Here is an 18,624-nt window from a genome sequence, read left to right on the forward strand (position 1 = left end):
GTCATATGAGGGGAGGACAAATATATAATGACCAGGTGAGAGACACACACAGCTGCACCTAGGTAATGTCTCCTCATACAGGCTGATTCCAGGGAAAACGTGCTCCACAAACCATAAGTCCAATGGTTACGAGAATCCAGACGTCTAGAAAGAGGTTTTCCTATGTTTTGATGTATGAAGTAAAATTTGTTTATGAAAGAGTTGAGAGTGTGAGTGGATGAAGCAAAACATACCAAAAACTAAAACTGCCAAAACTCAAAGAGTAAAAAAGATGAAAGAAGCTGATTTAAGGGGAATTTTTCAAAGTGTCTGCACCGGTTTAAAGTTTAAATGACGTTTCTACAACAAGTATTTAAATAAAGTTGATAGGAAGTTAAACAATGACTCTCATAGGCGGCCATTCAAAAAAAAAAGAAGTAACAGCATATAGTAATAAAAGAAGACACAGATTTAGAAAGTTTAATGATGTGGATCATGTTTTGAGAGTAAAACTTCACCCTGTTTACTTACAAATAAACAAATGTGAACATATTGAAGGATTTAAGGCTTAATAAAAAACTGTATGAAAAGGGATTTGGGGGATTTCTTTATACTGATCCTGCATCAGTTTAATGCTATAACTCAACAATAATCCCTCTTTTGCTCTCTCACAGCTGTGGTGCGACTTCGACAAGTCCAGCACTTTCAGGAACCAGACGTTCAACGAGTCGGCCTCCATCCCAGACATCTGCTTCTACCCAGAGGTACCTGCTAAATGAGGGGTCTGAATTATGCAGTCAGGTCCGTCTGTTCTTCTGTGACAGTGAAAAAAATGCTAATTCAAATATCTTCGACATCTGCTCACACCCAGAACGAAGTCGCACCTTAGATAATGGCGACTGATGCTGAGCCATCAGAATATTGTGGAGAAAATATCCACTGACACAACAGGCAACTGATTGATGGGCTTAATAAGCGAGTCCAAACATATTTACTCCAGAGGGCCAAAAAGCTAAAGACTTATTGCCTGTTATTGTTATTATTTTTCTTGTTTTTAGCCTGACTGAAATATTAAAGTAGACTATTTTGGCAGATAAGAAGCCTGTGGTGCAAAGCTTAGTCAGCTTAGTAGTCATGGTACTTGTCCTACTGGAGGATCAGATGATGTTTATTTACAGAAAGCCTGAAGGTTTAGGGTTTAAATGGTGTTGGTGTTTACCAGGTGACGAGGAACTAACACTAGATTTTGTGTTTACATGCTAATATTAATCATATCTTTATTTATTTCTCTTTTGTTTGTAGTATTTCGTGTTTACAGGGGTCCTGGCGATGGTGACGTGTGCAGTGTTCCTGCGGCTGAACTCGGTTCTGAAGTTGGCCGTGCTGCTGGTGATGATCGCCATCTACTCACTACTGACAGAAGCTTTTTACACCTCGCTATTTGTTCGCTATGACACCGTCCACCACAACACAGAGTGAGTGCTTTGGAATCACACGCTCACAAACCATATGCTGTGCATATGCTGAGTTTAATCAGTTGTCCGTAGACTTTGGATTTCATTTAGTGGTGTATTTTTATGGCTTGTTGATCATAGAAAATCTGTCAGAGGTTCGTCTCTGAGCACTATTCTTAAGTAACTCAAAAACAAAACAGCTTTTTCTGATTGGATTGTTTGATGCACACATCTTAATATTACTGTAGGTAAACTCCTCGCTGCAAAGTGCAAAAATAGCTTCAGTACATTAATGTCTTTCGTTTCACCACCTGTTTCCTTGCTTTTCGTTTTCAAAAACACATCAGGGAGCCGAGTTGACCTTTTTTCTGGACATGAATATTGCAAATGTAAGAAAACTCATCTTGCAGGCGTCTCCGGGTATAATACAGTGACATTTACAGTGACTGATGTAGGAAGGCATCCTGAATATTTAACCATGAAAGAGCCGTTAGGAAAAAATAAATGCATCATACTCCCTTGAAGCGGCAGTTTCCATACAGAATGAGCTTCATAAGGAAGTGAAACAGGAAAAAAAAGGTCAGACGGAGACGCATAGCTCAATTTAATGTCCACTGTAAGTTTCAGACTTCAATCGTTTAGCCTAATCCCCTTTAAATGCCTCTAAATCATTAATATTAATTCAATATTAATTCCATTAATCTGCCACTATTTATACAGAACTTGCACTTATGTTATTTTAGTACAAGTACAAATGTCACATCTTCTAATTCTGCGTTCCCATTTTTGAATATTTGTGTTGTTGGCAGCTAAAACCGTGACCTTGAACTCATCATCATAGACATTTCTCATTATTTACAGATACTACAAAATCACATGATTCTCAAATTGAAGATAAAGTTAATAAAGCCTCTGTATGTACAAAGTTTGTACCTTCATCTTTTCCGGAGCATGTAGGCGGTGATGTTACATTCTCCTGATTACAGAAGTTAGATTACAGTGTTGGCAGGTTTAGAGTAATATTTAATAGCAGATAAAGTGCTAATCAATAAAATGATAAAATAGCATCCAAAGGCCACTCATCACTTTCCTCTCTCTTCACATTCAAACAGAAACTTCCTGGGAACCAAAGAGACGTCTTTGCTCCTGATGGCCATGTTCCTCCTTGCTGTATTTTACCACGGTCAGCAGGTAAGGTCACATCATCATCATCAGCTTCATCATCAGTAAAACTAGGTTAGTGTTTAGATGTAAGCTAGAAGGTGATTACCTGAACTGTAACAGAGCCTCACCCCCAGGTGTCATATGAGAAAACTATTGTGTCTTTTTGGAAAGCACTGGTGAATTTTGTTATAGAGGTTGAGGTAAAGACACCTATTTAAAGGTAGTAACAGAAAACATGAGCGCAGTCTGAGGAATGCTGCCTCATTAGTGCAGTCATCTAATAGCCTTTAACAAAACTGTTCGACAAGTAACCACAAAAATAACCAGAGAAGAACACGAGCAGACAGCATCAGTCCTGATGTTGTCTGGTTGTCTGATGTGGCGTCTATTTTTAGAAACCTTCACTCATTAAAAACAATATGTTTCACTCTTCCAGCTCCTGCTGCTCCAGCTCCTTCCTCTGCCTTATCTGTGTTATCAGCACAAACTAAATCTCATCCCCTTCAACGCTATTGGAACTTCAGGCAAAAGTTTCACAAAAGACGAACTTATGTCTAGATGCTACGTACTGTCTCCCAGTGTGGGATATATTTAAAAAATATATATTTTTATGATTTGTTCTAGTATAAATTGGATAAATGTGCCTCTTTTGGCTACTTTATGCAACAAGCATTACATCAATAGCAGGAAAAAACATCAGTGTCAGATTTTATTGCTGTGTAATGTCTGTGATACTTCAGATACACAGCTAAACAGAAATAAACCTCTGATTGTCTATATCTGTTACATGATACGAGCCATTTTCTAAAGATTCAATCAGAGTCATCAGCCTGAAGGAAACTGGTATCAGCGCCTTGCTTTCATGCGCTCTCTATGGCAACCTTTGATCATGTAGTTCAGCGACGGTTAGAGATGGAGGGTAGACGGCCATAATTGAAGGCCCTTTGTAGTCCCATGAAAGTAGAAAGCAGCCGCATTTGAAGTCATCCAGTGGCATATTGATTTTCCTTGGGTCAATTCTACCACTTGTTTGGCAAAGCACAGACAATGACAGTTCACAGCGTGTGAGCTCTGCCAGGCTGCTCGTGTGAGATGCATCAGGCCAAAAGAAATGAGTGTAAAAATTGCATTCATGTTCATCTTATATCCACTGACTCATCTCTTTTTGAGGAAATGTTTCACCTCCCATGTTCTTTGTTCAAGATAATGACAAAATGTTTGATATTGTTTGTGGTATTTCAAGCACATTATATGAAAAATGCTCATCGCTGATCCAAATTAGATATTTTAAATGTCAAGACTGACGTTTATACAGATACTGTAAATCCAGATGTGTTCACAGTTGGTTTCTGTGACGTCGTCTTTGATTCTCTGTGGATTTTTTGGATGGATGTTGTCATAAAAACGTGATGCTGCTTTTTAGTGGACGTACTGCATGTACACAGAGTAGACATATGTATAATTATTTACTGTACACACAACCTGAAGGAGCATAAAGGCTCTAACATGCTTCCTGCAGTGGACTGTATGCAAGCTCCGCTGCAGGTGAGTGCACTCTGTCTGCAATCGAACAATCAGCGTATTCATACTGACGCAAGCCCCGTTCTTGTCTGCAGTGTTGCTCTTTGACATTGTAGTCGGCACTGTGGACGAGACTACAGCAGCAGACATCAGGGCTGCAGTAAAAGAAGATTTATATGTGCTGAGTTCTACTTGGTTTTATGTTGTTTAGACTTCATACATACTGTACACTAGTTGTCTTGTTATTATATATTATTGGTGCATTTTAGAAGGAGGCAGAAGTGGTTGTGTGCGTCCTTGTACAGTGTGTTCTGTCCAATACTGTTTGTACTGATAGTCTTGTATTTAAACAACAATCACAAATCTAACATGCATCAAATGAAGTATATTTGCTGCTCAGACAGAAGATTCAACAGAAGTGAAACAGAGGTTTTATGTAGTCAAACTGAACCCCAGAGCAACTTCACAACTAAAGGAGTTTCAGTCTTTTGTAGATAGAAACTTACTGCACCATCAGCTGTTGTTGAGGAAAATGTGTGCACAAAGAGGGTAAAAAACACAAGTTAGTGCTGCTTTCAGGAGAGACATTCAAGTGATTTCTTTGTGTTGTGAAGAAGAGCCTGTTAGAGAAGAGTGATGGAGACTCTTATTGTTCAGCCTCTTTCATTACCAGGATCTCACCCTCATTCTGTGCTTGTTAAATGTGTGATGTCTTCACAATAACACACAAACACATTTGCACGCATTTTCCCTTTATGTCATGTTGAAGCTGAAGTGCACAGTTTACAATGTGTGTCTTTAATGACACATAGAATAAGATACACGTAGATGATTACTGCCCAGTTTTAAAGGAAAACGTTGGTGATTTTCTATAGTGTTATTTAAATTAAAAGAAAAACTCACAGAGACCATAACCAACATTTCATATTTTTTCCATCAGTCCAGAACCTGATTAAGCATATTCCCCGTATCACAGACCTCCAGTGATGCTCAACACGTGTGAAAAACCTTTCTTCATCACAACAAATATGGATCCTACACTACACATCTCTAAACAGCTGCACAGATGAATTAAATAACATACAATAATAACAGCAGAGGCTTTCTTACATAATAAACTTATGAGAGCAGCAGAGAAACCAGATGAAGCTGTTCTTCATGAAACTGTTTCCTGTCAGTGCAGTAATTACATTATCAAACACAGTGAACACATGAAACATGTCATTACAACGCTGCAGACAAGGCTCTTATTTTGAAATTATTAGGCAACCTACTTGTCTTTAAAATCACTACAGGACCATAAGTTAATAAAGGTCACTAACTGTCTATATATTAAAATATTGTACTTTTTCATATTCAACTTTTTATAGTGAACTAGTTTACTCAAGTTAAACTGAAGTAAAGGGTAGTTAATGTAGGTTAATAACTGAGAGATCCATTATTTCACCAGCCAGCTGCTCATTATCTCATTGCCAAACCAAACTCTGCAGACTTTGCATTTATTAGAAAAACAGAAAATGACACTGAAGCTTTTGACTGACGGACTAATTGCTACCACAGTTATTCAAAAATCTTTTTTGGCCAATTGTCACAGAGGGACTTTTAAATCCTCACAGGCTAATCTGCCTTCCGCCAAAATACATTTTGAATATCAGCAATTTTTGTCTTACTTTTGTTTGGCTCTATTGTTTTCAAATGGCTTTTTATTGATTGGTCTTTCATTAATGTTGCCTATTAGAATATTTTTGCTGCTTTTCAGATTGATCACGCTCTCATTTGCTCCATAACTGATCCAAATTTAACAGAGGATTGAATTCAACCATTAGCTCAGCCCTCTCATCATCTCCACACACATAAACAACACATTTCCATCTGATCTTTGGTTCATTTTTAAGTAACTTAACTCTTCTGGAAAGGGGGACGAAAGCTGATTAGGGATTTTCAGGTTTTTCGAGGCTCGAGAAGCCAAAAATACACTTGAATTGTCTGATTTATTCAGTGAAGAACAATTCCGTGAACCTAAATATGCAATAAAAACATTCATGCATATGCAAGAGGTGGAACAGGTTAACAGGTGAACTACTGAAGGCACCATTGGTACATGTTGGTCTACTGAGACAAAAAAAAACTGATTTATCTTAAAATAATAATAAAAAAAAGAGAATTGAGGGAACAGAGAAACAAGTAATGCTGTGATCCTGTGTGGCGCAGATATACCATCAATACTTCATTTGCATGTTTGTCCCGTGTCTTCAGCTGGAGTACACGGCCCGGCTGGACTTCCTGTGGCGGGTCCAGGCCAAAGAGGAGATCAACGAAATGAAGGAGTTGCGAGAACATAATGAAAACATGTTGAGGAACATCCTGCCCAGCCACGTGGCCCGACACTTCCTGGAAAAGGACCGGGACAATGAGGTCTGTGGAAACGGCACTCATATTTGAATCATCCTAGTTACTGGTCTGATGATAACCTGTTTTGGTTTGTTCTTAGATGATCATACAGTTCTAGTTGATTCTGTGACAACACTAGCGAGCACTTGAAAAGTGGTATAAATATTAAATAGTATTTGTTTTCTCTTCCAAATAAACACCTGACCCGTCTGATCAGACTTTCTCAGCAATGTTGCTGCATTCCCACATCTCAGCGATGAACTTTGTGAGCAACATGTTGTTTGTTCTGATTGAAATGAAGGGTTAAACAAAAATAAGTTCAGGCCTACTTTGATGACCACTGATGTGGACCAAGATTAATATTTTCCGGGGACCATTCATCAAACGACAGGCCAAATCACAACACCGAAGCTGCGTGTTTCAGCACTCAGCTCCGAGTTTTTATACAGCAGCACCTCCTCTCACACTTCACCTCATTTTTCACTGCAGACCCGCTCCAAAATTAGTCCCCTGCGTTCATTACAATTCGCTCCCCGCGCCTCGGTGTTCCAACCTTCGAAGAAAAGAAAAGGGCTCCATAATTGCTTTTCAAACAACTGTACAGAGGGAGAGAGAATTGTTGGGGCGGTTCATTCAGCCGGAAATCTTTGCAGAGCCACGGAGCTTTTTTTGGTTGTATGTGTTTGATTTGATTTTAATAACATGTTGTCAGTCAGCAGCAGAGAACACATTGATTTGTCTGTTCAGCACAGCAGTGACTCAGCTGCCCAAACTCTGTAGAGAGTCAAACTTTGCAAACTTTCTCTTTTTGTTTACCTTATCTCTACTGCCCTTTTCATTTTGTTCTTTTAATCTCCTTTTGAATAGAGCGGCTCTGCCCTTGTTTAAAGGGTAAAATGAGCACAGGCACACACACACACACACTAATGCTGACGTATAAACACAGTTACTGTATTAACTTTACATCACTACTACACCTCTTCTGCACTTAGCACCTTAGTTTTGATTAATATGACACACAGCGACATGTGTGGACAATCGAACAGTACAATCTGAATTTGCTCATTAAAGCCACCACTAGAGCACCAGTGATGTCCAAAACGAATATGGGTAATAAGATCTCACCAGGTATCAGGTGTTTATCTACTACTTATAACATATTATCATTATGTTCATAGAAAGCATCATACAATTAGAGTAATGTCAATTTAAAACATTGTTTTGCCAGTTTAGTTGTATAGAAACATAATTTTTACATGTGTTTGAGCAGAATGCTAACATGCTCACATGCTCACAGCGTTACTCTGCTGATGCACACCAGGAATGTTAACCATGCACAAAAACACAAAGCATCGCAGAGGCTGACGGGAATGTTATTAAATTTGCAGGTACAGTATTCGGATCATTAACCAAAATATTGGACAAAATATACTGAACTATTAATATCAGATTTTTTTCAGTGTTTCTGTGGCAAGTGTGCGGAGCTGCCAGCAATTAAGATGAACAAGGATTGGTTTATTTTAAAAGCCATCACCAGGGCTTGATATAGGTCAAGACAGAACCTAATATCATTCCTGCTACTTTTAGCTTAAAGCTAAAAAGTCAGAATTTATTCATTTCACTTCATTTGTGCCGCTGCGTTCTCCTCGTTTACCAATTCGATAATGACTGATTGTATGGGCAGAGAGGACAGTTATCACATGCTGGAGTCAAATCGCCGTATTGTCCTTGTTGGGCTCCTTCATTATCGTCTCCTCCAATCTTCCGTTGCCTCCCATACAAAAGGGGAGCAGCTGATGCATTATGAATGTCAGGAGAGGAGAGCTGATATCATTCTGCTCCAGTGCCTGTTCCTAATTAAAAAGGACATGATTAAAAATGCATCCATTAGGATAGGTTGGGTCCTAATCACTCGTTACATTATTAATCAGCCTGTTTATTGTTGTGTGATTTAGATACGGGAGCACTGGGTTATTAATAGGCTCCTACAACCCTGACATGGTGTTGGTGACCTTTGACAATCAATAAGGTGACTGAGAGCGTCATTTCTATCAGCATTTTCGTTTTTAATTCAAGCTTTTATTAGGAGCAGTTCGCAGCAAGGGTTTTAGCTCCTTGCTGTTTTCTATCCTGTGTTCTCACCTAGAGTTTCCTGTTTCCCCTCCCCACATGGCACATCCTTCAGGTTTCAGTTACTAATGAGAAAGGTGGTTAAAAGCAGAAAAGTGGGGATTGTTTTGAGTTACACCGGTAAAACCTCCACCTTACAAACCCTTTCTCTCCAAATCACCTATGTAAAAAGGTGCAGAAGCCAGAATCTGTGTGTTTGGGGGTGCATCAGTACCCAAAAAATACAAAGGTATCATCAAAAGGAAGAGGGGGCAGCATATATTGGAATCTAAAGAAGAATCAACACCAACATTCATACATACTAGGGAGTGTGATTGACCAAGCTACAAGTCTAGATCTGTCTTCTATGTTCTTTTGAAACTGTATTGGAAACTGTGAGGAGGAAAATCGACTTCATGCACGAGCGCAGAAATGTTGAGCAGCTCAAGTCTTGTATCCAGCACTCACTAAACTGCAGAAATATAAACAAATAAAAAGTTAAATTAAAAACAAAAGTGATGTAAGACCATGGTCAACATGTCTCTACTATCTCATCAAACTAGATAAAGTTAAATATTTAAAAAGTCAGTCAGAGTTTCATAATAACGCTAATATGTGAGTGACTGGTGTTCGATTCCCAGTGGTCTACCTCCAGTAGGAAAGACCTCCTTATGCCAATTCTGCCTTCGTTTGTACTTTGAATAAATGACTAATTGTAATGGCAGAAAACATTTCTTAAAGTTTGGTAAAGAGGCTTCTCTTGCAGGATGAAACTCTATAAAAACCTCTTATAATCGACTGACATGATCCTGAAGAGACGCAGTGAAGAAATTAAATTAGTTCGACTTTACCAACTTTCACAATGAAGCTTTGACATTTGACTCCCATTAAGCTTGTATAATGTCAGTGAGGATGTCACAATGAAGTCAGGGTCTTATTTTCATAAGTGTGTAATTATGTTGAAGAGACAGTGAGAGAGAGAGAGAGAGAGAGAGTTCTCTTGAATTATATACTCTAAATCTTGAACTCTGGCTGGACATTATGTTTACCAGCCTATTAATAAAATATTCCCATGACGACATGATGAATTACTGCATGTGGCATTAGTACGTGAGAACATGCTGTTTCCTGTCAGAGGACCTGCTGTGCTGCCCGTCCGTGTGTCAACAGTGCCCCCGGTTGGAGGAAATAGTGTAGTGCAGCTGCAGTCTCCTCTGCTGCGACACACAGTTCAGTTTACCACAGTGATGCTGCACCTGCTGCAGAGTCACAACACTTTTGAGCATGACACAGAAACCTCCACCCTCAAACTGTGGTGCAGGGGCAAGAGTTGATTTTAAACATCTAAAACAGAGTCTAACATATTAACTGATAACAATTAACAATCAATTAACATTATATTATTAACAAAGAGAGCATTTAGTGTTCATTTGCTACTGCACATGAAGCGAATGAAGAGTAAGAGTATGAAGAATAAAAAGTGATGAGACTTTTGATGAGAGTGTTTTTCATTTTCATCCTGGAAAACATTCATTGTTCTTTCTGTAATGTCTGTCGCCACAGGAGCTGTACTCGCAGTCCTACGACGCAGTGGGTGTGATGTTTGCCTCCATCCCAGGCTTCGCCGACTTCTACTCCCAGACTGAGATGAATAACCAGGGTGTGGAGTGCCTGAGGCTCCTCAACGAAATTATTGCAGACTTTGATGAGGTAGGACTCCAGACTTTGAAGTGCAGCCACTTCTGCTTCAGACCAACTTTTAAACATGCGGGGGGGCCGTCTCCGACATCAACATCTTCCATTTTTGATTGAAACACTTTTGAATTGAACACTTAGACCCCAGAACATTTCATAACTGATTTATGCAAAGGCATAAACAACAGGAGAGCTCACCCCTGCAGGTTTATACAAGGCTTTTATGTCAGATGGAACCGAACCACCACCGTTAAACACCAAACATAAACATTATAGGGACATTTCCATCATAAGACTACTCGCATCGATCCAGACAGGAACTGTTTTCAACGATTTTAGAGCTCCGTGATGGTTTGTCAGTTCACAGAGGTAGAGCAGGGATGGCTGGACAAAAGCAGAGCAGGGGGCTGTGTTTGGGAGCCACTGTTGTAAGGGCAGTGCAAGTCTCCAGGATATCCTGGAAAATCTGGATGGTTGTGATAATTTGACCATTTTTAATTAGTTTAAGTTAGTGAGGTCTCTGTCCTTGCTTTGTCCCATGCCAGACCATAAAATCACTAAAGCAACATAAGAAAAGTAAAGAAAATCTTCAGTGTTAGAAGATTAAAATACAAATTGAGTCAGTGATAATAATAAACGTTATTTCTGTTGCAGTATAAAATTCATTCTATCTGCAGCAGAGTGGCAGAAGGCCGGATTACATCTCACTCAGACCAAGAGTTGCATTTATTTCATGTTGGATGTCCAATCTGTGGAGGCAGAGTTAAAGGCTTAGTAAAAGATTGTCGAAAGCAGACGAAAACAAACAGTGATAATCAAAATCTTTCACTGTCTCACTTGTCACAGTTGCTGGGCGAGGATCGTTTCCAGGACATCGAGAAGATCAAGACCATCGGCAGCACCTACATGGCCGTCTCTGGTCTGTCACCTGAAAAACAGGTAAGATCCTTTCATATCAGTCGTTTTTTCCAACGCAGGCAGCACCAGGTGAGTGGAGGCATTAACTACTGGATACCTGTGTTGTTTTTAACACTTTGATAAAAAGTTACAAATTCACCTCCAACATCACACAGGTTTGATCTTTACAGATTAGAAATGACTGCACCACATCTAACAAATAACATATTTAAACAGATGGAAAGGTTGGCTGCAGCATAGTAGTAGAAGTAGGAATAATGCCATCAGTCATGTACCTGAATATGTACCAGATAACAGTACCTCCACGTCCCATTCCCTCCCCTCAATCTTTTCTTGACATCAGCCGAATCCTCTCTTCTGCCTCTCACAGCAATGTGAAGATAAGTGGGGTCACCTGTGTGCGTTGGCAGACTTCGCCATCGCCCTCAACGAGAGCATCCAGGAGATCAACAAGCATTCCTTCAACAACTTTGAGCTGAGAATCGGTAAGAGCTCTCTGTCATTTGAGGATTCAGGTTTTAAACCTTAAAAAACACAGCAAACACAGACTTATACAAGTACTAACACGCTGCAGCAAACTTTAGAAATAATGTTTACATGCTTCAAGGGCAAATACCATCATGGTCATTGGTCTTGGAAATCAGCTGAAGAATGCACAAAAGCCTGGTCCTGTTTTTCTGCTTTACCCAAAGCTATTGCACAAAACATTTGCCCCAAACCTAGAGGTATCTGCCGGTGTCACTATAGCAACCAGTGCCAATGATTTGTCAAAAAATATATATCAGTGTGTTTAAACTATGACCTTCATCCACCGGCAGCAGCAGCAGCACATAAATGATTTATGTGATGTGTACAAACATGGAAATCCAGTGGAAAAAAGAAAATCTGTATCCGTGCTTTGGCAGGTATGGCTCACGGTTCGGTGGTGGCAGGTGTGATTGGTGCCAAGAAGCCGCAGTACGACATCTGGGGAAAGACGGTGAACCTGGCCAGTAGGATGGACAGCACAGGTGTGAGCGGCAAGATCCAGGTGCCCGAGGAGACCTATCTGATCCTGAAGGAGCGTGGCTTTGCCTTTGAGTACCGAGGCGAGATCTACGTGAAGGGCATCAGTGAGCAGGAGGGCAAGATCCGAACCCACTTCTTGCTGGGCCGGGTGCAGCCCAACCCGCTCATCCTGCAGCCACGCAAAATTACCGGCCAGTACTCGCTGGCTGCCGTGGTGCTGGGCCTGGTGCAGTCACTCAACAGGCAGAAGCAAAAGCAGATCCTAAACGAGAACAACAACTCGGGCATCATGAAGGGCCACCACCACTACAACAGGAGGACGTTGTTAGCGCCCGGTGGCTCCGAGGTGGGAGGAGGGCATCATGCAGAAGCAGCTGATAAGACAGAGCTGTCTTGAAGACAGATTGGAGTTTCAGTTTCACACAGATTTCTCAGAAGCAGAGCTGCTGTTTGGGTAAAAATAATCCTGAGTGGGTTTGAGTAAGGAACCCTGAAGTTCTGATGTTCAGGTACAGTCATGAAAAAAGGAGGTAGTTCTGAAAATGGATCCTGGTTCCACCTCAGACATTTCAGTTTTGTTTAGTTATTTTTTCTCTTAGATGCACAATAGATTCATCAATTAGATTAGTGAGCTCATTAATACAACATCTTCCTGTTCAGAATGACAGTGATGTTGATGCAGTGTGTCTTGGCACACATTGGAATTCACTACTATAATTCTCCAAAGATCCACATCTCTGCAGATTTACAGTGTTGCCAGCAAACTGGAGATACATGTCTGAACTCTCAGATGCTCGTACATTAGCAGTGCTTGTGTTTGATGAGTGAAATATCTAAATTAGCACAAAAGGGAAATGACCTCTTGTTGCAAATGATCAACTTGCCTTTTGGAAATCAGCTCAAATGTTAAAAGGCAGATTAGATCAATCTAGTCAATTCAAATCATCACTAATCAGTCCCAACCACTGGTGAGGAAACATTAGTAACCTTGTTAAAGTGGCACCTGCCAGGCTTTGGAAAACTGTGGGGTGTTTCCAGTAAATAGTGGTCAGTACCTACCGAAAGTGGTCTAATGATGGAGAAAGGTTGAACTGGGGACAGTCGTGGGCACCCAGTGCTCACTGATGTATTGGCAAATGCTCTATAAAGTAGGGTACACGCTCAAGACGTTTGTTTGACCTCAAGGATACACACAATGAATGTAAACAGAAACTTTGTTTGCAAAAAAACTACAAAGGGCACCTTGAGGGACACGTTACATATGTGCTCAGTTTGAACATGCTGGATATTGAGGTTAGCTACCATCTATTTGAACCAGCCTCCCAGTGTGAATAGAATTTGTTAAGGGGTGAGTATTGGCAGTGAACCAGCCTGGTGACCTTTCAAAGCCATGAATGTCATGTAAATATGAAGGTTACTTACATATTTTCAGTGAGCGTGTTTTCTAGCTTCTCCCACTGAGGTTATTTCTACCTCCTGTAGCACTTCTGCTTTTGATGAATAATTGTTCAACGGGAACTCCGAGGAATAACAATTGAGGAAATTGTGATGGTAGTGGTGGTGGTGGGGGAGGGAGGGCCTGGATGGGACCGCTGCGTTCTGTTTTCATCCACCCTCATCTGTTCGGTGTCTGTTCGACTGATCCCCTCAGACTGTCTGACATTCCTCCTGTCGTTTCCCCTTTTTATGTCGCCTGGCCACCGACCCACCCCGCGCCCAAAACCCATAAACTCCGTCCCTCTCTGAACCTCGCCTGGTGTCAATGTTTCTTTTTTGTATTTCTTTTATATATGACAACACAATAAAAGGGGTCTAATTTTTTATATAAGCCACGTGTCTGGTTGCCTTTATTTTCACTATATGAAAGTTAAAGTTTGATCAGACTGTTCCTAATATGCATTTTTTATTACAGAGAAAGAATAAACAGAAGATGAATTGATATGGAATCATAACAGACCAGTAGTAAACAGATGAAAATTCAAAAGTAGGAGACATAAGTCAGTAAATGTTTGCAGCATGTGAACATGAGACACTTACAGGTGTAGGTGCAGCTTCAACAACAGTGATGTCATGATGCTCTGTGGAACACCTACTGTACCATCACTGCAGCACTGTGGTTGCAAAGTGCTGGGGTTTAACCACTGGATGTCAGCAAAAGCAAGTTTTACATGGGTTTGGTCAGCTGCTATTTAAAAACACATCAGGTAGCCTCACTGTTGCCTTGGTGATGAGTTCCTTCATCACTGTAAACACATGTTGACTCATATATACTGTCCTGCTGCTACAGAGGAGACCACATGTGGACAAATCCACTGCTGGATAAAGTACCCAATGAACTCCAGGAGAACAAAGCTTTCTTTCTGTTAATACAGGTTTGAAGAGGAGGAGCTGGAAATGGAAGCAGACACCTACCACAAACCATCTGGACTCTGACGACGTGTGCTAAATCTTATCATCTGTTCATCTGCAGACATGACACATACTGTACTGCTCTCACTGAGGTGTATTGGAACATAAACACAGTTCTATAAATATAAATATTACATTCACGTAATCATTGTCTTAAGAAACTTACGGTTCAGGTCAGAAACCTAAGCTGCAATCAGACGCCAACAGGTGGTGAAGGAGAGAGAAGTTGTTTTCAATTACTAGTTAACCCTGTTTGGTTCGGTGTTGTCCTCCAAGATCATCAGGGTGAGTAGAGAAGCCATGTATGAACATGCATCAACAGATCAAATGGATACATTAGAAATGAACTGGAGGGGTTAAATAGATTCTTCACTTATTAATACACATAAATTTAATCTGTTATCAAATGAGAAATGACTGTAAGCATGAAAAAAACATCTACTAAATATGTGGTAAAACGACCAGAGTGGGACCAAAAAAAAAAAGTTACCGAGTTTAGTTTTATGCAGAGTTTATGTTTTTGTTTATTTACAATTATTCCAGTTATGAAAGCTTTTATAATAAAGCAAGAAGATCAGTCTGGGGAAGGAACAAGGATCATCTTATTCTGCAGGAGTAGATTTTCTGCTAGAATGATTAAACCAGAAATACTGTAATATTAGAAGAGCTTTGCTTTATACAGTCACAGTACTGTACTGTGAGTGGTAGAGGGAACATAACAAATGGTAAATAACTTAAACCTCATGCAACATGATCAAACTCACCAGATGACAGCAGAGAACCAGTCTGACTCCTGCAGCCACAACACAGAGGATGATATCAGAAAGAAATACTGGGGATTGAGAATGAGATGAATAAAAAGCTTTAAACATGAAAACTTAAGCATGATAACTAAGAACATTATTCTGTCTTTACAAATATATCGAAAACATAAACAGGACATTATGAGATGCAAGATACGTAATTAATACAGTCGATTGACCTAATTATAAAAAAAAAAACACTCATGTGAAGATGTTTGTTTTTCTAAATGGGCTCAAACTGAAACACAATATTTTTTCTTCATATCAAGACAGAAACTCAGGAATTTACTCTTTTTGATGTCTTCTACAGCAGTTTGAAGGTTTTACACAGCACCTAACCTTAACTTTGTAATTCCACTAGGGAATACGCCTTTAAAGCTGCAGTGGGTGATTTTCTACCACTAGGGGTCAGTAGTTAACTAAGTATTAAAAAAGAAATGGCTTTGAGAATATTTCCCCTATATCTACTAAAACATAACCATCTCACTTGAGTTGTGTTTTGTGCTCATTGATGGATCAAAGTCAGAATTTCAATTTCAGTCAGTTTTTTGCTTTCGTAGATGTGAATCGATTTGATTTACAATTATTTCAATATTGGAAAAGTTGCTAATGAAACTACAATGGCTGAGGAAATATTCTGCAAATCAAATGAAACAGCTGGAGGCATTTGATCACTGAGGGCCTAAGTCTGAGGCGGTGGCACACAAACGCTGGACGTCGAGTAGAAACTGATTGTGCTTCTTTCATGTCCTTCCCTCGTATGGATTTTCTGTTTGACATGAAGGAGGAAGAGGAGAAAGAAACAGCGGGAGAGGCAGAGATGTGGAGAATGGAGTTGCCATGGTGACCACAGGCATGCTAGGGGTGCAGTGTGACTACGAGTGCATGTATGTGTGTATAAAGAGTATTAGACATCAATTAATTAATCTCAGCAAGTTAAAGGTGATTGAAAAAGAAATATTACATGCTTATTATTATAGTATTCTACCAAAACTACAACAACAGCAAAAAAAAAAAGGGTAAAAAAGTTTTTTACTGTGAGACACTGAAACAATTTCTCATTAACATCTAGTGGATTTTCTCTAATGGCGTCTCACAATTTCTTTGTCCAGGTGTTGTAAGTGTCGCAGTCGCCGTCCTGCTGTGTTTGGAAGATTTCCCTCTTGTCTGCTCTCTGGTGCAATCAGCCTGATTGATTCCACCTGTCTCTCTGGTTAAATACCAGCACCTCTAACACAGTGTCTCTGTCAGTATCACGTGTTGGTTCTGTTCTGTCTTTTTATCTGGGGGAAAAAAAACTTTAAGACTTTAGGATGATCAGGTTGACACTGTCAAAAGAACGAAGGAAAATGACAGGTGGAGTCTATTTGTGAGAGGTAAACGTAAGGAGCAGAGGAACAAAGCTACGCTATTAGGGATGATTTGAGATTGAGTAAAATGGTGTGAGAAGTGAGAGTTTATCTATACTGCAAGTGTTTCGGGGTCCGATTTTTCCAGAAAGGGTGTTCAAAGGGGAAATGAGTTTTCCAGTAAGGGCATATGTCCCACCACCATTACGTTGCTACAAATGCCAGAGATATGGACATAGCAGCAGAGTGCAAAGGGAAATGGAGATGTTGTAGGTGTTGAGGTGGTCGCTTGTATGAAAGCTGTGAGGTTGTGTTCAACCTGAATGTTGTAATGGTGCTGTGGTCAGTATAGTATAACGAGATGAGGGAGAGGGCGATAGAGATTCAGCAAGTTAGAAATAAGGAATAATCTGAGTTACTCGGATACCGTAAAGAAAGTTCAAGGACAGAAGATGATGGCGATAAATCATAATGTAAGAGTAACTTGACAGTGAGAGTACAAACATTAATAACTGCACTGATCACGTTAAGCACAAAACGCAAAAGATAAAGATAATTGTTAAGGGAGCTGAAAATTTCTTTACTAAAGATTTATCATTGGAACAAATCAACAAAAGACTTGAATTGGATGGAAAACAGGAAGTCAGGGGGATTAAGTTGCCCAATGATTATTCTTCAGTGGAACGCAAGAAGTCGTATAGCAAATGGTCAAGAATTCATTCAGTGTTGTAAATGTAACGATATAATCTGCATTCAAGAAACACTGATAAAAGCTAGACTCAATTTTGTGATTAAGGGATATAATAGTATTCAAAAAGACAGAAGCTGTTGAAATCCGGCCATGAGGTCAAATCCAAGTTGTACATTTTTATAATCCCTGTAAGAAGCTTTCACCTGGTTGAACTGGCTCCAAATGTAGAGGGTGAAGCTATGTGGTGTGGAGATTTCATGGCACAAAGTACAATATGTGGAGAGTGGAGAAGTAATAAAGCAGATAATGGAAAATAATCATCTCAGGTATTAATGATGTCAGTGGTACAGGGCGTAATATTAGGAATGGAACTGAAATAACTATGAGGACATCAGTAATTAGACAATGGAAATGGTGGATAATAACCAAGAGGTGGATGAGCTGACTAATTGTACATGTGTGCAGCGAAGAAATCTATTTCAATGACGAAGGTAAAGTTTAGAAGGAGGCTCAAAACAAGGATTTTAAAGTTTTATCCTAAAGATTTATTTCCACAATCACATTGAACAACGATAAATAATCTCAGCGATATGTCTAAAGAGATCATTTTAAAGTTGTACAGTAAAGTATGAGAAAAGGGAGGGTTACCTGCAAAATGGAAAGAGGCAGAGACAATAAGAAACCCAGGGAATGAAATGATCGTCCTGTAGCTTTGACGTCTAATATCTGTAAATGATTGGAAAAGATGGTAAATGAAAGATTAACACGTGGAAATCAAAGGGTATATTTTAAAATATCTAAGTGGATTTAGGTAAGGATCCGTTTCTGTGCCTTGAACATGAGATAAGAAAAACACAAGTTAACAGGAAAGTGTTGTATTCTGTGATATAGAGAAGGCTTCTGACATGTTATCGAAAGAGGGATTAATACTTAAACTACATAATTAGGATTAACGGATAGAATATATAGGTGGATTAGGGATTTTCTATACATGTAAGACTCAGGAAGAATTACTTATGAATCCTTAAAGTTGAGATGAACCCAGCTGCCACCATGTTGTAATGTGAAAACCTGTTTCTCCAACACTGTCACACAAACACACACAGAAACAGCCTGTGGCGTCACAGCTGAGC

At 39.7% G+C, this 18,624-nt stretch overlaps 1 protein-coding gene across 1 annotated transcript in view; it reads left to right on the forward strand.

Moving 5' to 3' along the window:
* Positions 1 to 14,021, forward strand: part of adcy8 (adenylate cyclase 8 (brain)) — a 53,362-nt gene extending 39,341 nt beyond the window's left edge. The window contains exons 10-17 of the mRNA XM_026374784.1: positions 654 to 743; positions 1,282 to 1,454; positions 2,546 to 2,624; positions 6,375 to 6,533; positions 10,182 to 10,328; positions 11,160 to 11,252; positions 11,602 to 11,716; positions 12,137 to 14,021. Of these exons, the coding sequence (XP_026230569.1) occupies positions 654 to 743; positions 1,282 to 1,454; positions 2,546 to 2,624; positions 6,375 to 6,533; positions 10,182 to 10,328; positions 11,160 to 11,252; positions 11,602 to 11,716; positions 12,137 to 12,636 (1,356 nt within the window). The 3' untranslated portion in view covers positions 12,637 to 14,021. The remainder of the gene's footprint in view (positions 1 to 653; positions 744 to 1,281; positions 1,455 to 2,545; positions 2,625 to 6,374; positions 6,534 to 10,181; positions 10,329 to 11,159; positions 11,253 to 11,601; positions 11,717 to 12,136) is intronic.
* Positions 14,022 to 18,624: the final 4,603 nt, after the last annotated feature.

Source organism: Anabas testudineus, chromosome 17 (genome assembly GCF_900324465.2).
Source record: "Anabas testudineus chromosome 17, fAnaTes1.2, whole genome shotgun sequence".
Classification (NCBI taxonomy): Eukaryota; Metazoa; Chordata; class Actinopteri; order Anabantiformes; family Anabantidae; genus Anabas; species Anabas testudineus.